This window comes from Colius striatus, chromosome 1 (genome assembly GCF_028858725.1).
Source record: "Colius striatus isolate bColStr4 chromosome 1, bColStr4.1.hap1, whole genome shotgun sequence".
NCBI classification, from domain to species: Eukaryota; Metazoa; Chordata; class Aves; order Coliiformes; family Coliidae; genus Colius; species Colius striatus.
Genome location: NC_084759.1, coordinates 116,391,751 through 116,414,572, shown reverse-complemented (window position 1 = coordinate 116,414,572; position 22,822 = coordinate 116,391,751). Strand labels below are relative to the sequence as shown.

Here is a 22,822-nt window from a genome sequence, read left to right as displayed (position 1 = left end):
CTATGTCATGTGAGACAGAAAACAAGAAACGGAGTATCGAAGGTTTACATCGGCTTGAGGGGGGATTTCTTTCCCCCCTTCCAAAAGATCCTTGCCAGTTGAGGATTATTTTCTAGTCCTCAATTTCTTCTTCTCTCCCATCTCCCTATTTTTAAACTGTCTCTGGTGAGACTTACACAATCAAAGTAATGCTGACTTTCTTTTTTTCAAGAGCTTTTTATCCAAGCACAGAGAAAACCAGGCAAGGGATCAAAGGAGTGGAACATCCATATGCCAGGTGGACTCTGTCCCATCTGACATTTCTTACACACTCACACACACTATGGCATTGCTACTTGGCCACACAACTAGGAAAATTAAGATGTCTAGCCTACACTAGCAACTTGTGACAGTTGTGGTGATGCTTTTTGGCTGCAGTGCAGAGTACATCTCTTTCCCATCTGGCCCAGGATCTGGCACAAGGTTAACCCCAGGAAAAGGGATTCAACAGAGAACCCCAACTAAACAGAACTAAAAAAGAAGCAAAGCTAGAGAAAAGATAAACCTCATGATGCCCTGCTGTGTGGTACCCAAGATGCCTCTCCCAAGAGAAAGCAAAGATAAACTTATTTCATTAACATTAAATTAACCTGAAATCAAGTTTTAATAAATTGTGCTTATCATAGAATCTCAGAATGGTAGGGGTTGGAAAGGACCTCTAAAGATCATCAAACCCAACCCCTTATGTGCACATGTATTTTTTTCTTCAAAGTAGGTGATTAACAGTCTAAAATCACGGTTCATTTCCACTGATTCCTAATGAGAATCAAGCATGTCTTTGAGAAGTGGTTATAGAGTTTTAAAGCGTGCTCACATGCACTGCTGACTCTGGGCACAAGCAAGGAGCATGAGCTGCCTCGGAAGCCTAGATTTCATCCAGTATCTCACTGCAGCGTACAACGATTCCTTCGAAGAAATGTCACTTGTGAGCAGAAATAAAGAACAAGTTCTGCTGTTTGCAGCTTCTTCTGATTTCTCCATTTATCTGTCTGTATAGACAGATTCTCTAGACTGATGCCACAGTCTTTTCTACAGTCCAAAATCTGGACACTGTGTAATAAATAAGATACTCTGTATCCCATATCAGTGCTCAGCTTCTGTAGGAGACCCAGCACATGCCCACATGAGCAGATGCTGGTGCACCTGGACACCTTCTATCTGCATTCCTCATTAGTGCTGTACTACTCTGAATGACTTAAACTGCCTTAAGGCAATGCCCCGGTGCAAAATGATGGCTCTGAGTTGCAGTCAATTCATGTCCTGCCATTTGAGAGTACAGGCAGGCTGGTTTGCTAAGACCCTCAAATTAATTTTTCACTCTCCATTCTCAATCTAACTACGTTATGGAACATATCAAACTGGACCACAAGATTAGAAAGCACTGAAATAAACTGTGTGCAGACTAGTCACTACAGAGATCTTAAATGCATCTTTAAAATTCAAGATTTTCAAATCATAAAACTTTAAGAACTAATGAGGTTGCATAAAGAGGCAAACAAGAATCTTGCCATTTTGTGAGTTTAAAAGCTCTACTGCAGTAACATTGACACGAAGAGGTACTGAAAAATTCTGAAAGGATGGTAAGGCCAAAATTGACCCCAGTAGAAATAAGTCCTTTTTAAAAGGACTAAAGTAAGTGGGAATGTTTTTCATTTATTAATGGCATCTGACTTAGTTTCTTTTGCTAACATGAGGCAAAGCAAGTCAAGGAAATCAGAATATGGCAGGGAAAGCGAGAGAGAGAGAGAGAGATTAGTTGCTCAGAAAGGTCCCATTTAAAGTATGTCCCCATTCAGGGGTTCAGCATAACTTTCTGCTCCTCCCAAAAGCATACTTTTAACCATTTCTGTCTGCAAAAATGATAGCAGGCAAGTTCATGAGAAACACAAAAAGAAAACTAGAGAGTAATGGGTCTTTGACAACTGGTATGCTACACACAATGTATGGCACTCTGCTACCTCTAAAAGGTAGTGTATCAAACAGAATGATGTGTTCTCAACAGTGAGTGAATATTTTTCCAGCCTGCCTCAGGCAACAAAAGCCCTGAGCTGGTTCTGCCAAGCCCATGAGAGAACAGCAGTCCTAATGCAAGTGCTATGGGCTAACACTGCTTTGCAAAGCCAACAGAAAGAAAAAGGAAGTCAGGGAAGGCAATAACCTGAGAAATGAATCGTTCAGAAAGCAGCTGATGCTTTACAGTAGCCGAATCACTCAGCTCCTCACTGTACTTTTCACCAATAATCAAAGTGCTGAACTCAATCATCTGCTCAGTTACAGGTCTCACTAGCTTCTCATCCTGCTTCTTTATCTCATTATTGATCTGAAAGAGAAGGAAGGAGAAAACAAGAGGTGATTTAATGCCTTTTTTTCTCTATTTTGCCATTTTTTTTTTCTAAGAACTAAATCCTTGTTATTCATAACAGGCCAGATTCCTACCTACCCTGGGTTTATGTATAAAGCATCCCTAGATATGGTCTTCCAGCTGTCAACAGCACACCACATACCTAAGCTGTCCAAACATCTATCTTACATGGGCAAGAAGGTTCTCCAGCTGGTGTAAACCTGGAGGTTTCTCTGGCTTGTGATGGGGCAGAAAGCCTAAGCCATCTCCATACACCTCAGGGCACTATTGGTGGGCCACACTGATGGTCATGAATACACTCAACGACATGCGAAAACTGCAGTCCAAAGCATAGCCTGCTCACTTAAAAATAATACAACCATCAATCAGAAAAAGGAGGGGCGACAAAGGAAAATAATTAGGCTGTAGCTTCAATTGTGCATTCCCATCAGCATAGCTATTTGCTTTGCACTACAAGAGAGTGTTCATGAAGCCTCAGGGACAAAGATGGCAACTAATGAGGCAATCAAGTAAAAAGAACATTTTTTGAGAATTCTTGCAGTGCAGATAATTCTGGTTTGCATCTACATATCTTTAGAGCAAGGCCACCCATCTGACCTCAGCTACAAACAGAAATCCAATGGTGTGGGATGCTCATGAGGCAATTAAAAGTGCAGCTATGGATACACAAAGAGCTCATTTGAGCCCAGTCAGCAATAGGCCCATTTACCCCAAATTTACTCAGTTATCACTTACTGTTCCAGCTGGAAGACAAGCTACCTGTGCAAAGTTCTACATTCAGAACAAACACCCTGTGTTTTTCAGCCTCTTACTGAGTGAAGTATCTCCCCAGATCTCCAACAGACACTGAGATCTGTAGGGAACTCTGCTGAGCTGAAGTAGTGGACTTCAACTAGTAGGTGTACAATTGCCCAGGAAACCCTGCAGCAGTGGCTGTACAATGCATCAGAGAAAGGTGCCATGGGCAGCAGTGAATTTCAAGTTTTAATCTGCTTTGAATGACTTAGCAACACAGGAAGAGCATTTTATGTTTAGTTCCCTAGTATTTTACAACCAGCATACTGTTCCTTGTGGTATACTGAAATAGATGAGAAAAAACAGATCTCATTTCTTGGTTTTGTTCTAAAACGAACCCCACAAAAAATGAGTTTGTGGGGGAAGGAAGGGAAGGCTAGCTTAAGTTACCTTTAGCCAAGTAGTCAAATGTCTTTGGCTATTTACATGCCGTTGTCCTTTTTCCTCCTTAGAAAAGGAAAAACTAGAGCCAACAAAACAGACCTTTTCAGCAAAACTTCAGCTTGTGTTACATATGGTGCAGGAAATGGGAAAAACTTTCTCCAGAAAGTTTTGCTGCCACTCATGAGAAACTTAAACATTGTTCAGAGACCCTCTGAAAGTTTAAATTCTCTTCCTTCCCCATCCCTTTTTTGCTAGATAACTTTGTTAGAGACCCTAATGACTGGTACGCTACTTAATCAGCATTTGAGAGGTACATACTTAGCAGGCATATATGTGCTGCTACTATATGGTTGTTTGGAAAGCCATGTAGTTTTAATCATTTGTCAGTTCCCCAAAAGCAAAAGCACAGTCAACACGTGAGTGCAGAAGATGAGTTTTGCTCACTCTTGGTCTTGTAATCTGCAATGCATTTTGGCTGCATAGAGTAATGATGAGGTGTGATGTAACTGTATAGAGTGAAAACACTGTAGCAGCAGTAATCTAATTCTGGTTTCTCTCTGATTTACTGAGTGGTCCTATTCTCTGCTCAGGCAGAAATATGTCAGACAGTTCTGTTTCAAAAAAAGAATAATGGTGTACATGGGGCCAAGCCACAAGTGTTCTTGGTACATAATATAAAGTCAGACTCTGGACTTGAGTCAGAAGCTGTCTGACTGCTTCATATTTGGTATTTATTCTTGGAGGCACAATATCAGAGCTCCACAGTCAGCCCTGAAAGCTCCAGAAGAAAGTACAGTTTGGCCCAGCTTTGTTTCATGGCCATACTTGGTTACAGAGCAGTGCACAGTTAAACCCAGTACCATAAATCAGCTTCTACTTATATGGAGCATGTGGAACTTCGTAAGCTTCTCATTAAATCCTCCGAGAGTTTCGCATTTATAAGAAAACGAAAGCCAGCTGATTCATACCACTGGTTTGCAAGATTTTCTTCAGTCATGTAGGCCCATGCATATTGCAATTGGATTCTAAAGTTTGGGCTTAAATTTTAATCCAGAGGAGCAATTACCTAGAAGAAAATAATTCCTGGGGACCTATGTGGTGGTTAGTACTTCTGAAAGTCAGCTCACTCTGACAGAGACATTTTAAATGCTTGAAGTAGGCTTCCCTGTGTTAGGAGTTTTGTTTAAATATCAAGGTAAGGGTGACTAAGGTAATAAATAAACTCTGTGTCAGCAGAGGACAAGGAGCAGAGAATCAGACTCAGTCTTCAAAGGCTATCCAGTCCACCTCTCTGCTCTCCTACACAATTGGACCACAAGGACCCTGGAAAGACTACTTCAGCAATTTAAGGCTCATTGCATTTCCATAGGAATAACAACATTCCACACTCTTCTTAGAGCCCTAGGCATTCCCTGTCTAGTCCTATCTCAACTGGCAGCTCAGCTGATCTGTTTTCTCTCACCATCTGGGAAGCGGCATTGCGAAGCCTCTGCAAGCAAAATGCCTACCCAGGAAATGGTTTTAAAACTTTCTTAAGTTCATACTTGTATGAAATCTTAATTTGTGTTAACACATTTTGCTAACAACATCTTTTAAGTACTAAGAAATGCAAATAGTCACAAACAATATTATTTAAGAAAGGTAACAGAATGCAGAAGCAAAACAAAAAAAGCCACTCACAGTAGTGTCTGCATCTTCAATCTCAGGGATGGTGCCAGCCACAGGACTTTCAATGGAGATTTCGTGTGGGGGGGGAACATTGGCAGCTGCATCTGAGTTTGATAGACAGCAGTATTATTTTGTTTGCCTTTTTTTTATACCCACATACATGTAGATACACACAGAAGCAGTTCAGCAAGCATAAACCAACAGTGAAATTTAAATTCCTATTCCTATCATCGTAACTGAAACAACACAGTAAATATCTGAAGAGTCTGAGAAGTATCAAATACACTAATCAGAATAGAATGCTAATATTCCATCTAAGCAGATATACGTTCGGGAACCTAAAGTTAATTGCAGTAAAAACTGCAGAGAACTAATTTCTCAAGTGGAATTTTAAGGATTTATACAATAATAGAATAATATCAACAAATAACACAATGTCCAGATCACAAGCAGCTTTACTTGAGATGCAAATTTGAGGTGTTCTTTCTGAAGTCCAATCACCATTGAATTTCTCAATATCCTAGTAACTCAGAATCATCCTTGACAGGAGCTAAATGAAAACTGACCTCTCAATGTGGTAACATCAGCATCCGAAGCTGGAGTTGGCGTCCCACTACTGCTAAATAAAAATAAAATCAGAAATTGAAGTTGGACACAGTGAGAGAGATTTATCAGGTTTGGATTTATCTGTGATTCTGTTGCCACACCAAAAAACATGTTTGCAGTAAAATTTTTTCATGATGCTACTTTACTGATGGTTTCAGAACAAGTAGGGCTTTGCAATATTTCAGTTATCTTTTGCAACTTGGATATTGCATCACTTCCATCACACATCACATGCCTCCCTGGGTTGCCAGCCTCCTTATATTCGAACTGACTTAGAAGTCCAGCCCAAAAATGCTTTTGCCTTCTAGTTGTTCTGCGAAGGAAGCAAACGTGAAGATCAGAGGTAAAACACTAAGATAGCCTGTAACATTCTGTAAAATGCTCTGCTTTTAAAATACTCTCCACTGCACTAAAACATCATAAAGGAGGTGTTTCTCTGCAGCACACTCTTCATTTCACCCTTGTTTTGAGCAGGGGAAAAAGAGGAAATTTTTGTACTTGGAGGCTATGAGTCCTCTTCAGAGTTCTGTAGCCACTGGTAACTACCATAAACTCTCCATCTCACAAATCTAATGAGGTTTTCTTAACTGTGCATATTGCCTCCTCACTGAGAAGGGCTGTGTCCAGGAACAGTCATTCTCTCAGGTAACCGTTTTCTCTCTAACACAAATATAACAACCTGAGCAGCCTCACCGAACTGAAGATATCCCTGCTTATTACAGAAAGGTTGGAACTAGATGACCTTTAAAGGCCCTTTCCAACCCAAATCGTTCTGTGATTCTGTAACTATGTTGAAATCACTGCACGGCGATATGTGCTTTTCATCGTGACTTTTACTCCGCTTATTTGGAAATACTCAAAGTTTACAAATGCAATTCTTGCATTCACACACACATAAAACAACTCTAGGCTAAATGTGCAAAAGATAAAAAGTCAGATAAAAGTCCGATGAAGACTGTCAGCCTGAAGAAAAACTAAGAGCTTTGACATGGCTCTTGCAGTAAAGTCAATCTCCTGGGGCCAATTCTGTGAGCCCTGGGGAACTGCCAAGTTAACAAGTGTGGAAGACACGCTCTGACAAAGACAAGTCTTTCCTGAATGAAGAAAAAACTATTTTTCAGGTTTGCCATATTTTTTATACACACACCCACTCCAGAGAGAAACTGAACTTCATATAATCATTGAAGTTCAACGCATTGCAATATTGCTCTCACTTCTAAAGGAACTCCTTTCTTATTGGTGGTCACACTTGTGCCATAAAATAAGCATTGCAGCAAGGAGTCTTCACTGCAACATATTCAAGCACTGGTATTATGCCAGCCATGGCTCCTAGCCTTATCAGCTTTGATTTTTGATTCACATAGTAGATTACTGGTCTTGCAGTGTGTCATCAAGAAAAACTTCACTCCAAATCGATATTTTGCCTCCTTCAGGTTGTATAATCAGTCACTGTATCACTCCAAAAAACAAAGGCTTCCAGTACCAGCCAGACAACCAGATCCAAAGTTAAGTACTAAAGATACCAAGGCACAAGCAGGTGATCAAATATGTTACAGCTTCACTGAGATAATGTCTTAAATCCTGTTTCTGCCCCTGCATCTCACAGACCCATTACTACTCACCAATGAACAGACCTGAAGAGAAAACTGATTCATTTTCTACTTAAGAATCTTCTTCCCCAGCCTTTCCCAGGAGGCACAGGCCAGTCCTGCATATAATGACTTACTACACCAAAATATACTAACTTCAGGGACTTTTAAACTGACAAGGTGAGATCTACTTAATAATTACAAAATGTTAACAAAAAAAGAAATCATTTCCAGATTAACAAAGCAGAAAATTCTTATTTGAGAGTTTAAACAGTACCTTCAAGTATTTTCATGAACAACTAAAGTCAGCTCTGTGAAAACTTTAAAATGTGCAGTTATTTGTGTCTGCTTCCATCTTGTGGTCATTGGTACCTGTTTTCAGCCAGCACAGCACAAAGCAACTCCCTAACAATTCTGCAACAATCTCAGTAAATCTTGGACTGAGTTCAAAAACTGGAAAGTCAAATTTTACTAGCAAGTATAATTTAGACAAGGTATCCTCTCTCAATCTCTCTGACATTGCCATCACATATATGAAGAATCACAAGTAACTCTTTCAAAAAACATCATCTGCCTTCTGAAAAGAAAAATAATCTAACTCACATTAAAAGAATTTAGATATTCTTAAGAATGCTGCTTATATCTTAGAGGAATTTAGTTTCCTTACTTGTGTATCATCTTAGAACTTTAATAAAAACTATTGCTTCATTGTTAACTTATGACATGAAATATTTTCAAACTAAATTCACCTATCTGCAAAGATGCATTACTCTTACCAATTTTAATAGTCATTAGATTAAATCTGTACCAGAGTCTCACCAAATTACAGAATCAGCCATGTTTAATGATGGTATATTCAGAAGCAAATACAACTCTACTTCTCAGGAGAGGTGAAACAATCTGGGATTTTACTTATTACAAACTGTTTAATGTAACTAAGGTCAGAATAAAAACCCAACAAAAGCAAGATGATGTGCAATAAAATAACTCTTCTACAGGATTCACAATGTTCTGGTCAGCTGAAGCGCTCAAACCCAAATGTAAACATTAGCTGAACCCTGTATCAACCCCTTTTTCTTCAGAAGGGAATGGTGAGAAACATGACTTGCTGTGGCAGACTCAGCCAGAGATTCACAAGAGGCAATCCAGTTGCCCATGAGTTAGTTGGTTGGTATATTTTAAGGGACTTCCAGGCACTCCTGACCTACAGCACAGGCCACCTGTGGATCCCACATCATCCTTGACAGCATTTTGTAGATGTGTGCTAGAACATAGGGCATCTCAAAAAGACCTAAATGAGTATCTGAACGTCTGAATTGAGTGCCCAGATCTATAGTGGGTTAGCCTTGGCTAAGGGCCAAATGCCAATTCAGCTTCTCTCTCACTCCCCCTTCTCTACAAGACAGGGGAGAAATTAAGAAGGTAAAGCTTCCAAGTTGAGATAAAGACTGGAAGATTTATCAGTTACCTCCACAGGCAAAACAGTCTCAGCTTGCAGAAAATTAGTTTACTGCATTCTTAAAAAGGTTTGGATAGTGAAAAACCAAGGTAGGGCTACCAAGATGATCAGGGGACTGAAACACTTTTCTTATGAGGAAAGACTGAGAGACCTGAGGCTGTTCACGAGAAGACTGATGGAGAACCTTATCAACATTTGTAAGTACCTAAAGGGTGGATGATGTCAAGAGAATGGGGCAACATTTTTTTCTGCAGTGTCCAGCAATGAGACAAAGGGTAACGGGCATAAGCTGGAACACAAAAAGTTCCACTTAAACACAAGGAAAAATTTCTTTCCTGTGAGGACAAGGGAGCCCTGGCACAGGGAGGGAGGGTGTGAAGTCTCCTTCTCTGGAGGTTTTCAAAACCCGTCTGGACATGTTAATGTGTGACCTGGTCTAGGTGGACCTGCTTTAGCAGAGGGTTGGACAAGGTGATCTCTAGAGGTCCCTTCCAACCCCTATCATTCTGTGATTCTATGAAACAGACAAACATTAAAACACCACCAATACTCCACACTTTCCCAGAGTCAGCTTCACTCCTGGCTCCTCTACCTGGTGTGGGTTGTGTAGGGGCAGAAGTTCTGCCACAGAGCACCTCCTCCATGCTTGGCCTGGCTGTTCCCTATGCCACCATAGGCACCAATATAGTTGTGTTTGCCAATGTACCCACAAGATCAATTTTAACTAAGTTGCTTGAGTTTTTAGAGGAAAAATCCTCAAAGTAGACACAAAATCCAGAATGCTATAGTTGAAATTACACTTTCAAAAGAAGAGCAGTTTACAAATGGAAAAGCCTAAAATTAGCTTTCCAGAGTACTACCTCTTGATTACTTTACTGGTTATAGATACATCAAAATAAAATTCTCAAAGTTTCAAATGTCATAGAATCAGAGTCATTTCAGTTGGAAAAGACCTTTAAGATCATTGAGTTCAATCACTAACCTAACACTGACAAGCCCATCCATGTCTCTCAGCACCTCACCTGCATGGCTTTTAAATATCTCCAGGGATGGAGAACTCGACCACCTCCCTGGGGAGCCCATTCTAGTGTCTAACAACCCTCTCAGCCCAGTCTAAACCTCTCGTGGTAGAACTTGAGGCCATTTCCTCTTGTGCTATCACTTGTTACTTGGGAAAAAAGACTGACCCCTGCCTCAATACAATCCCCTTTCAAGTAGTTGTAGAGAGTGATCACGTCTCCCCTCAGCCTCTTTATCTTCAGGCTAAACATTCCAAGCTCTTTCATCTGCTCCTCATCAGACTTGTTCTCCAGACCCTTCACCAGCTTCATTGCCCATCTCTGGACACGCTCCAGCACTTCAATGTCTTTTTTGTAGAAGATTTCTGTAGGTCTCAAAGCATTCTCACTGCCACTGATTCAAATGAGCAGGAGCCCTCCATCCAACAGGGCACTATGTTTAGTTATGTCAGCTTAGGCACTGGGTGACTGTGAGTGCTGAAAAGTGAGGTCACTGTCATTTATAGCTTAGCAAGTCCATCATCTTAAGCAGCAACAGGCCACGCTCCTTGCTGAATCTGGGTAATACATTTTTATTGGCAGCAAGAGACTTTTAAATGCAAGCCCCCATGAGCTAAATGACTTTCTGACAAAATTCCAGCTCTCAGGTAGCAGACAATTAAGACCAAGACATCTAGCAAAACCCCAATCGCAAGACCAGTCAAGTACAAATGTAGTGGGTCTGGGACGGTAGTGATTTTCCACAGCAGCTCCTGCAGTGCTGTGCTTACTGTTGATATCAATATTATGACTACCGCTTGCACAACATCGGGGCTGTCCCTCCAGCATTCCTTCCCCCACCTTCACCAATAGCTGTGAGTGGGCATGATCTTGGGAGGGACTATGGCCAGGACAGCTGACCCAGGCTGACCAAGGAGATATTCCATACCATATGACGTCAGCTCAGGAATATAAACTGGGGGAAAGGAGCAGGAAGGGGAGGCGAGATTCATTTCTGGCCTTCCCAAAGCAACCGCTACGCGTACTGAAGCCCTGCTTCTCGGGAGGTGGCCGGACATCGCTGCTGATGGGAAGTAGAGAGTAACAGCTTATCTGCTTCTGCTTTGCTTCCCGCGCGCGCGGCTTTGCTGCTTATTTATTAAACTGCTTTTATCTCAACCCACGAGACTCCCATCTTATTTTCTCCCCTTCCCTGGCTTGCTGAGGAGGTGGGGGGTAAAGCGGTGTGGTGGGCACCTGGCATCCAGCCAGGCTCAAACTACCACAGCCTTTTTGGCGCCCAACGTGGGGCGAGATAATAGCAGATTTACATTAACTGCATTGCAATTACAGTAAACCAATGAGAGCAAAGTTCCTGTGCTGGTCACGGAGCCTTGCTGTTATGCAGCTTATCTTACACTTTCTAATGTTTGGGAACATGATGCTCCTAACATTGACTCTCGGCTGTGCTTTAACCTTAATAGCTTTGCTAAGCTGGCTATATAATTTTGTGAAGAGGATGAAAGGGCCTGGGAACATGATGGCCCAAATAATAATAGCAAGTCTCATTCTGTTACTGATGAATTTAGTGTGCTGTGGGAGCTATCTTGTGGAGGCCATGGGGCAAAGCACCTCTTTCTCCTCAGCTCGGACTGATCTAGACAATTCTGTTACACAAACTTCCCAGGTCCTTAGTCACCCTTATACGAGAGTTTTAATATTACTAATTAACATGGTTGGTATATTATATATCTTGTGGAATCTGGAGTCATCTGGGTATCAGAGAGTACAAATTTGCGATGGAAACATGTTAAAATGCCCCCTGAAGCGGCCAGTCCCTGGGTAAAGAAACATGGCATTGAGTGGATATACCACATCCCCTATCACCCACAAGCCTCTGGAAAGATTGAGAGATATAATGGGTTACTAAAGACCATGTTGAGAGCACTGGGCAATGGGGCATGGAAGCAGTGGGATAAAAATTTAGCAGAAGCCACTTGGCTGGTCAATAGCAGAGGTTCAACTAACCGTCCTGGTCCTGCCCAAACAAAACCACTACATACTGTGGGAGGAGATAAGGTCCCCGTAGTGCACCCAGGGAAATGGCTGGGGAAGGCAGTATGGGTTGCACCTCCCATGGGAAAAGGCAAACCCATTCGTGGGATTGTCTTTGCTCAAGGGCCTGGCTGTACTTGGTGGGTGATGAGAAAGGATGGGGAAACTCGATGTGTACCTCAAGGAGACTTAACCTTGGGGGAAAAATAACCTGTTATGTGAGTTATCTGTTGTAGATGAACTTTGCAAGAAAAACCGAACAAGTGGACAAACCAAGCCGGTGCTGGTGCCCAACACTGAACATACTGTTTCCCCTGGCCTGGATATTCATCTTGATGGATGAGACAGAAGTTATGACCTGCTCCAGTGAACATCTACAGAGGATGAAAGATATAAGAATGTTGTTTGTTTGTTTGATGCAAGAGGGAATACAAGAATGATGTTTGTCTGTTGAAGAGTGGGGGTACTGGTTAATGAGAGTATATAAGAATGTATATGGATTGTTAAGATGGTTTGTCTGAGCATGACATAAATGGTATGGAATAAGGGGTGGAGACTGTAGTGGGTCTGGGACGGTAGTGATTTTCCACAGCAGCTCCTGCAGTGCTGTGCTTACTGTTGATATCAATATTATGACTACCGCTTGCACAACATCGGGGCTGTCCCTCCAGCATTCCTTCCCCCACCTTCACCAATAGCTGTGAGTGGGCATGATCTTGGGAGGGACTATGGCCAGGACAGCTGACCCAGGCTGACCAAGGAGATATTCCATACCATATGACGTCAGCTCAGGAATATAAACTGGGGGAAAGGAGCAGGAAGGGGAGGCGAGATTCATTTCTGGCCTTCCCAAAGCAACCGCTACGCGTACTGAAGCCCTGCTTCTCGGGAGGTGGCCGGACATCGCTGCTGATGGGAAGTAGAGAGTAACAGCTTATCTGCTTCTGCTTTGCTTCCCGCGCGCGCGGCTTTGCTGCTTATTTATTAAACTGCTTTTATCTCAACCCACGAGATTCCCATCTTATTTTCTCCCCTTCCCTGGCTTGCTGAGGAGGTGGGGGGTAAAGCGGTGTGGTGGGCACCTGGCATCCAGCCAGGCTCAAACTACCACAACAAAATATCGCCAAATATTGAAAAAGTTACCACTTTTTCTCAGGAGAATAAAAACATCCTTTTAAGAAAAAGTGTGCTGTATTCAGCCTTTACTTTTCGCACAACATTGTTTTCAATGCTCTACCAGAAGAGTGAGGCTACCTTTCTTTTTGCATCAATTTCTTTTTTTGGTTCTATTTCCCTTTAACATTTTAAGATTTCAAATACCCACTTAATAAAGTGTCCTAAAAAAAGCAGCAATAGTACTAGTTATCTCTAAGGAAGCCACTCAAAATGCACATGACAATGCATATATTGATTTGCCTGAATACATTGATCAAGGTAAACACAGATTTGAGTTCTCTCTCAGTCACACCATTTAAAACACAAGTGATTCTTTTTTTCCCCAGGATTAATCCCAGGCTTTATTTTTAGCTATAGCTATGCAAGCAAGCCACTCTGAGTGGGGGACTAAATTCCAGCAGAAGCTTATTGTGAATTTGAGACACATACATACAAAATGTCATTTCTATTGTCCTACCTGCATGAGTGATGCCCTGGATGACCTTGGCTGAGCAGTAAGCAAAATATGAAAACATACACATATGTATGGAGAGGTAGGGAGGCAGATGCACAAGCAGGTGTCTAAGCAGAAGGACAAACAACACTGCACTGTATTTCCTTGGCAGAAGCAACCGGTTTCAGATCACACAGTTCTGTTAGACACTGGAATCTAGGCAGGTGGAAGACAAGGCCCATAAGGGCCCCAGAAGTTTATCTGAAGCAAAGGGTGCTTATGGACAGCCTATACACATTAATACAACAAGCACAGTTCACAAACATAGCCTATATATATTCCCCTTTTTCAGATCCCATGGTACATACTCCTGCTTGCCATCGGTCATGTCAGGAAAAGACTCAATAGGTCCACCAAAGCATATACGGAGTCCCATTGACTCAAAGGCAACTATAGAGGCTAAACAAGTTCATTGTGTTGAGCCACACTGTTATTACAGACAAATACCACTCTGGACCTATCAAATGAGACATCACTGATCCCATTTCATCCATCCATGAAATTTCATAAAGGTCTAAGCTGCATTTTTCTCTACATTACTCCTCAAGGTTTAACACAAACTCAGTGCTGTGGCTAAAGAAGGTAACATCTTCAGATTTCTACTGCAAGTTCTGAACATCCATCAGTTTATCAATGACTGATGTAGTTAATCAGTTTGAATGTCCTAAAGCCTAATTTGCTATGTCAAGCATTTGTTTTTCTTAAACATCATTATTTCAATGCTCATATTGCACAAAGAAGGGAAAATAGTTTTATGGGCTGATTGTCTTCTTTTTAAATACTTTAATCATACATCTTTGAACTAAGTAAGCATGCGATTTCAGAAGTATTTTTATGCAGGCACAGAATGCAAGGCTGAGTCTTGTCTTCAGATTCTCCTCCTTTTAAATGGCATTTATCTTATTTTTCGTTTAGGTAGTTCTTGATTTTTGTCCTCTCTTGGTTTTAATTAAGGCAGGACAGACATTTCTTCACCAGCTACCTGACAGTAAGAAGCCCAAAAGAAAATATACAACTGCAGAGGGGCAGTGTGGAACTCTTCACATGGGAGGAAGCTGCGCTGATGCTCAAAAATTTCTGATATGAGCATTTTCATTACCAAGTCTACATGCAGACAGTAAAGGAGTTCAGGTATGTTTCTACTTCGCTGCAGGCAGAACTGCTGAGTGGTTGAAATTACTCCAGCACAAAAGAAATTTGTTTTCTTTCATGAAGCAAAATAAATTTGTTTTCTTTCATGAAGCACAAAATTTGAATTGATACATCACCAATCATTGCTGTCACTGCTGAAGACATATGGATCCTGCATTTGCTAATGTATTTCAATGCAGAAAATATGGACAGAACAAAGGAGGTCTGGACATGATTTATTGTGACTAATTTCAGTGAGTCCAGAATCAGCAAGTACCACAAGAAAGGACACATGCTTCTATTCATTTCATTTGACATTAGTAGCTACTTCTGAAGAAGTGAAAGAGTAGTTTATTATATTTGTCCCTCTCAACTATCCCATAGTCCTTATCTTTTCTTCAGTATATTATTGTGCATACAGTGCTTGAGCAAGGCTATGACATAAAATTACACTCTGGTTTTCCACTGTGGTGATTTTATGCTATTCCTTTGCCTTCAGTTGATTCTCAACATCTGGCTTTTGAATTCTCCCCCAAAACTGACAAGATGACTGTCCCATTTTCAAGAGACATACTCCAACATTAAGGGAGCAAAAATCATTCTGCAAAGTCCCAATGGTCTACTGAATAAAGCAGTCATTAAAAGTGTTTACCTGACGTAATACTTTCATATTTCCAACTGAGGCAAAACTCTACCACATCCACTGGTCTGCTCTTTACACATCTGGATTATGTCCAGATTATTACTTTTGCTTGGAGGTTTTCTCCTCCGTGGTACTTAGTTTAATCCCTCAGTTCCTTTAAAGGCCAGGCAAGCTGAGCGTTTAACCTACGTGAACGTGTGCACCAGCCTTACAGGAACAAACTTCCATCCTGCTGTTACGTAAGTGTCAGTAATGCCGGATTGAGAGTTATTCTGGGAAGTAAATTACAGAAGTACAAACCACCTTTCTGCAGGCCACAGCTACATCAAAAACTATCCTAGCAATTTAACTAGCTGAAAACAACTTTTTTCCAGCTAGAGACATGCTATTGACATCTAGGTAGGATTATATGAGTTGTATTAACTTATTTAAGTCACAGCTTCAATTCTACAGCTGTTTATAGTTTTCAGCACAGTTTTGCTTTAATCTAGAAAGGTGGGTTAATTAAAATGACCGATGGATATATATACAAGCCTGTATTTTGTTCCAGATTAGCCCCAACTTAAGAAATTTTTTCACAGAGGAAAAAAAGGCTGGTCAAAATTCATAAAAAGGAAGTACTCTTAGAGTTTTTTTCTGTTTGGGCTATTGTCTAGAAAACAAACCTACTGCAGGACTTCCTTTGTTCCTATCAGTGGGGGAAAAAAAGGCTGAACAATCTGCCTAGTGCTAGGCCTCCAAACTGAAATGACTGCTTCTGCACATTTGTCAGAGAAACTGGAGTTCACCAGGGGATAAGTCAAAGCACTCCTGCTAGACTTCTGCATTGAGGCAACCCCTGGAAAAGCCTATCCTTTCCTGACAATGTCAAACATCTAATCTAGATACTCAAAGCTGGTGCTTTAGGTTAGTCCTGCCATCCTTTCAGACATGAGACCAGGGCAGTTCTCTGGTCTGACAAAGATGGCACAACTGGGTGGTGAGACAGCCACCACTTCAAATCACAGCATTGCCCTGCACTGGACCAGCTCCTCTCTGCACACGTAGGTCAACAGCCAATGACAGCACTGCCCAGGAAACAGCAGAATTGCACTCACAGCTCCTCCCATGCAGAAGGGATTTGATGCTGGATTTCCCACACTGTGCCTTAGGGACTGGGGGTGATCCTGGGTTTAGTACTTTGAATCCCTACAGGACATTTTTAAAAGGTCTTAATTTTATTCTGATGTGTACTGGGAGGTCTACTGTATTTTTGCAGGAAATAATAATGTTGGTTATTGGCAATACTGAAGTGAGTCACTCAGTCTTCTTGATGGAAGACATCCAAAGTTAGACGAGACATCTTTTACCCGTGAAAGCAAATCACGGCTTTGTTTTTATGTTTTTTCAAACTTCACATCTTCAACCATGAATGCCCTAAGACGTGCAGAATGCTCTTAGAATAAGTTTAGGGGTTCTAATATTGCCAAAATAATTTCAGTTAATTTCTTCATGATGCATCACTCTCCAGGGAAGACCTGTCTGTTTCTATGTCACTGCTTCAGTCCTATATTACTCTCTTTAGCCTAAAAAACACTGTCACATCCAAGTACAATACAAAAACTTTTAGAGGAAAGATATAAAACCAAAGTTAAAACCGACAAAGATCCATCCCAAAGCTATGAACAATGTGAAGTAACATATACTGGGATAAAAGCAGAGTATTTTTGAGAGACATGCAACACAGCCCCGTAGTGAATTGAGTTGAGTACAGTTTGCCAACCATCTCCTGGAGCCCCTTTAAATCAATTCACAGAGCACTTGAAAGATGGCTTTTGTACAGCAGAAAGCACTTTGATCCACTTTTCAATGAAATGTTAGGCGTTTTGGATTGTTAAGTTGCTTACCCCAGTGCATGCGGTGACTATAGATTAATTAGCATTGACTCTAGTTCCTCTCACATATTTCTACATTTACCAGATTTCCTGAGTGATCACATAAAGGGATATAGTAGGTTTTCAAACTCAAACTTTTTCAGAAAGATGAATTTTCTGATACAATGTATTTCCATTCATGTAAAGAGCCAGTAGAGAGGATGCCTGATGCTAAAGAGAAAGAATTGGTCGCACAAAGTTTAAAAGGACAATTTATTATTATTATTAGTAGTAGTAGTAGTAGTATTTTTTATAGTCTTTCTGAAAAGATAAGCATATAAAATTTGGGCTCATGTTGAATTCTTAATAGAGAAAGTTTTGAACAATTCTAAGCTACCCAATTGACTTGGAGGCTTCAGGGACTGCTCCAGTCAAAGGAGAGTTGAGCTCAACAGGAGAAACCAGATCCCTCTTAGAAATCACTTTTGCCCTTAGTGTCTCATTATATTAATTTTAATGCATAATACTGTGGTTATTAAATCATTATGATGATACATAATTTAGGATATTGGGGGTTTTTTTTAAGTCTGTTAAGTGACTGCTCTTCCCAGTAAACGAATTGCTCATATTTGTCATAACTTTACATGCAGAATATTGAGTCTGTCATGTTTTCAGATGAGTTCAGCACTAGGTTGCTTTGGTTTGACTTAACCTAAGCTGTTATTTTTAGAGCAAGTTCCAAGTTGGTGTAGAGTAGTAATAACTTGAATTGTTTTCATTTCAGTTCAAAAAGGACAAGAAAATAACAGGTCAAGTTGAGGCTTGCTTTGGTAAAAAGAAGCCACAATTCTGAGTAGTTTTCATTTTTATTGCCTTGTTAAAAGTATGAGGAGCCCAAGCAGTCAATGCCCTTGTAAATGCTTTTAGAGTACATCTCTCAAAACATGGTTTTAAAAAGCATTTCAAAAACACTCCACTTCTTTGTTTTTTGCAATGGTGACCAGGACTACCTTAAAGCCTTTGGGAAAGGTTCTCAGGATAACCAGAACACTAACACAAGTAACTATCAACACATCTCTTTCCCAAAATAGATTTCCCCCACTAAACCTCTTCAGGTAAATAGCCTGCATCTGTGCCAGACAGCCAACAAGGTGAGAACGTACTTAAGCAAAAGTACAAGCCCCGGATTGACTGAGATATTTTGAGCACGTCGAGCATGCCAGGACAGAGGTTCACGTGCAAGAACCACAGGATTTCTCCACCATACTTTTCTGTATGCCCTTTTGCACAAAGGTGAATTTTGTTCATCCTCAGTGTGCAAATTAACTCCAGCAGTTGTGAGAACTGGAGGAAGGACTGATCAGAAGTCTTTCAAAGGGGAAAATTACTTACCCACATGACCAATCAGTGCAGGAGCTGACAAGAAAAGGAGAAAAAAGGTTACAAAATGTTACAACTTGGGCCTGCTGTTATCTCCAGAGAGACCAAAATGCAAGACAAACACAGATACTCACCTGCCCATTGCTTCCTTTGTATAGGACAATTTCTGGAAAACAAACAAACAAGCCCTAAGTATATTAGAGTATCATAAGGTGAACGGAATTGAAATGCAGTTTATACCACTTTGTTTCCTCCTCTGTGCCAAAATAATTCTCTTTTCATTCTTCTGTGTTTACTTAAGTTCAAAACTTATTAACAAAGCCCCTGCTGAAAGAAAATGGGTGCTACGTTTCCAAAATACAACTCAACAACAGGTGTGGCAAAGTGCACTAGGTTTAGCAGAAGATGCTCTGTATTTCTGCATTTTGCTGCATTCTTCTGCAAGAACAATGTTCTCTCACCTTAGAGGAGGCTAGAAATAAGACCCTTCTAAGCAAGAGGTCTTAAAGAATACAATATCACTTCTGCTACTTTTATATAGACTTAAAACCATTTGTTTGAAAGTACAGTTACAGCTTCAAGTAACGTATTAGGATTAGTCTGAAGACTTTTTTTAAGGTTATACAAGTGACAGGGATGACATTTTTCATTTATGCTGCATAGTTCACATTTTTTCATCAAAATTGTCATGCCCTTGATTCTTGAGAGATGTAACAGGAATTTCTGTGAGGAGCCCCACAAGTGCAGGAGATCCTGAGCAGTTTGCAGCATAATAGCTGCTGAGGAACAATGCAGGAAGTAACCTGCTGTTGTACCAATGTGAACAGAATATACAATACTCACAGACAATTACCATCTGGACACAAAATTTCTGGTTTTCTCTGGTTTGGGGGGAAATGGGATTGTTTGTTGGCCTGACTTTCTTTATGTAATCAATGCAGATAAATTCTTCACTAAAAGCTCAACCCAAAGTGGATTGACTCGAATACCCCTCTGAAGTCCTATTTCAAGAAAATTATCACATGCTACTTCCACTTTGAAAACAAAACACCCATATATATTTAGTGACTACAGACGGTCACTTTAAGCTATCCTGGTGATTCTTTTTGCAAAGGAGGGTTGAAAAGGCAAAAGATACTTTCTGAGAAGGTTAGCCTGCTCATTTTCTTCACCTGTGTTTCTAAGGAAAATAGTCAGTCTTTATTGGTTTGGAGCTACATCAATGACTACCTTTCTGTCCTTTCCAGGACATCTGTGTACAGTAAGTGTGATCACATCTAGAACGGCTGGCAGCCTGGATATCAACCTGAGGACATTTTGCCAAAATATTGGTTTCAGTCAGTGTGCTTTTCAGCAGGTCTGTTGGCCAACTTCTATCGTACAGGTCAATTAAATGAAGTATTTGTAGACACTTCAGTATGAAAAACTAAGACACAGAAAGATCAGTTTTAAGTGACAAACTATCAGAACTAGACAGTCTACAGTGAAAAGTCTAACTCAGGACCACTAAAACTGTACTGGACCTGGACTTAGGGTATTTTTTTTATATGGGTCATGTTGGGCCTCCAACATAAGGAGAATATGGGCCTGTTGAAGTGAGCCCAGAGGAGGGCTGTGATCAGAGGGCTGGAGCATCTCTCCTATGAAATAGGCTGAGTTGGGGCTACTCAGCCTGGAGAGGAGAAGGCTCTGGGGAGAACTTAGAGCTGCCTTCCAGTACCTAAAAAATACCTACAAAAAAGCCAGAAAGGGGCTTTTTACAAGAGTATGTAGTGATAAGACAAGAGGTAAAGGCTCCAAACTGACAGTGGGTAGATTTAGATTAGATATAAGGAAGAAGTTACTCCCTGTGAGAGTGATGAGGCACTGGCACAGGCTGCACACAGAAGCTGTGGATGCCCCATCCTTGGAAGTGTTCAAGGCCAGATTGGATTGGGCTTTGAGCAACCTGGGCTAGTGGAACATATCCGTTGAAGGCAGATGATCTTTAAGGTCCTTTCTAACCCAAACCATTCTGTGATGATGGTTACACTGCTTTATATAGGGCTTGTACTCAGTTTTAGAACACTGGGATCTGCAAGAAAATAGAGAGAGAGAGGTTCCCTCTCTAACAAGCTTTGGAAAGTTATATGGTAAAAGCTGGTTGTTCATTAGAAAAAGACTTTCTTCCATGTTCAGTCAGTCAAGGCAGTTTGTAGGTATTGTTAAAAACAAATCCAGTTATTAGGGGGTCCACACAACTTTTAATACCACCTGGTAGTCCATACCCAACAGATTTACACAGTGATTCACAAATGCCATTGACAGCAGAGGTCAGCATAGTCCTAATCATTTCATACAGCAAGGCAATAGATGCCTCTGTTACAGGTTAGGAGTGCTTTGGCCAAAACGCTGTTGCAGGGTAGCCCAAAGAGCTGCTGGTACACAGCTTTCCTGAGCCTCATCCAAGACTTAACCAGTATGCCTTGTTGTTTCCAAATCCTACAGTCAAAAAAGAAGAAGAACTTATAAGAATCAAACCTGAAATGCCAAATTATTATTTTAATGGCCAAGGCTTGGAATAACAAACACATCACATTGTCACCTTTCCTTAATAATGTAGATGTGAAGACAAAGTTCTAAGTTTTCATCCAATTTTGTAGTAAACTAGCAAAGCCTAATACTATTTGATTGGCTTTGAGTGGAAACTTGTGTGTAGGGTAGCTGGATTATTCCTTAATTCACCTAGTTCAGGACAGAATATTCTTTCTTCATTGCAAATCACTTTATTTTATTTATCTTTTGTGAAATAAAATAACAGTTTAAGTGATCTGACTTTTCACTATGCTTCCTCGGGCAAAATCTCCCACTGGATTCAAATGCAGCTTTGAGAAATAATGGTAAAGATTGTCACTCTTACGTTTGCTGTGAAGCTATTGCAAAAACAACCAAAAAAATGCCTAAACTGCAAATTATAAATGAGTTGATAGAAGAATTATCTATTATCCATTAAAACCCATATGCCAATGCAAAGCTTGCATGGAGATTATTATCGTCTTGCAGCTTCATGTCACAGGTGAAGTCTTAGGTTTTACACTAAATTCAAAAGGGGTATGATCTCAATACCAAATCTTCAGTTTCTTGCAGTCTATAGAGGGCTGAAAAACAGATTCACATATCTTAGATCAGTCCTACAAACTGAAGTAAAAGACTTCTTTAAAAAGTTAAATATGCTTATCATCAATTGAGGATGTGAAAAAAGAAGCATCCCCCTACTGCTAAGCTGGCATGCTCTGTAATAGCTTGTAGTAAAATTGTCTTCCTCTCTCTTAAATGTCTAATTTACATTCCAGGACACAGGGTGGGCAAGCACTGACATATTTTAATTTCAGGGCAAACAAGTACCTTTTTCTCTTAATTAGAAGCCAAGGGCTCTAGATTTCTACAATTGTCTTGGTTTCTCATTTAGTACAGAAGACCCTTTGCCAAATCACCTCACATCTCTGGCTCAGTCCCTTCATTAACAAGATAGAGCTATAAACATACCTACCGAACAAGGATCTGCATAGATTAATATTTTTACCCTTTGAATACTTGAAGGGATCTATAAACAGCTGTACATAATGGGAGCAGCCACAGCAAGGTTCAAGAGGATGACTTTTTAATCAGTGAAGATACCTCTGGCAGATGTTTTGTATAAAATCAGATCTCCCGAAGCCAGACTTTCATGACATTGTTACACTAATGGGAGCTGAGTTTTGTGTTAGCTGCATTGGCGCTTACCTTTCTCAACAGACCATAGTTTCTTTTGTTTAATGCGTAATTATCATGAATGAATAAGAGTCCATAGCATAAAATAAAGTCAACCACACCACCACAAATCACACACAGTACCAACTGGATGGATGAGCCTCTGCCAACTCATCAACTTGCAGAAAAGCAATTATATAGAATATTCTTGTCTGATCCTAAAAGACAATCATTATGCACAGAAGACAAAATATCTTGGAGATAATTCCAGGCAGGAGAACAAGGTGGAGGAAATGTCAAGGAGATCTTAAATAATCTCATATTAGTTTAATCCTGTCTGTGTAGGATTGTACTGAGCACGTTCGATTTAACCCACCTGTACACATCATTTGCAACAGGAAAGTCATACCAAGAGACAATAATCTCTTTGCTTGCTCCAATTCCCCACCATGGTGTGCAGCT

The 22,822-nt window shown here is 40.6% G+C and overlaps 1 protein-coding gene across 1 annotated transcript in view; it reads right to left on the bottom strand.

The window, feature by feature from the left end:
- IMPG2 (interphotoreceptor matrix proteoglycan 2) overlaps positions 1-22,822 on the bottom strand; it is an 80,208-nt gene that overhangs the window by 41,941 nt on the left and 15,445 nt on the right. The window contains exons 4-8 of the mRNA XM_062007889.1: positions 18,766-18,797; positions 18,644-18,667; positions 5,815-5,867; positions 5,261-5,352; positions 2,198-2,359 (exon numbers count right to left, since the gene is read on the bottom strand). Coding sequence (XP_061863873.1) covers positions 2,198-2,359; positions 5,261-5,352; positions 5,815-5,867; positions 18,644-18,667; positions 18,766-18,797 — 363 coding nt within the window. The remainder of the gene's footprint in view (positions 1-2,197; positions 2,360-5,260; positions 5,353-5,814; positions 5,868-18,643; positions 18,668-18,765; positions 18,798-22,822) is intronic.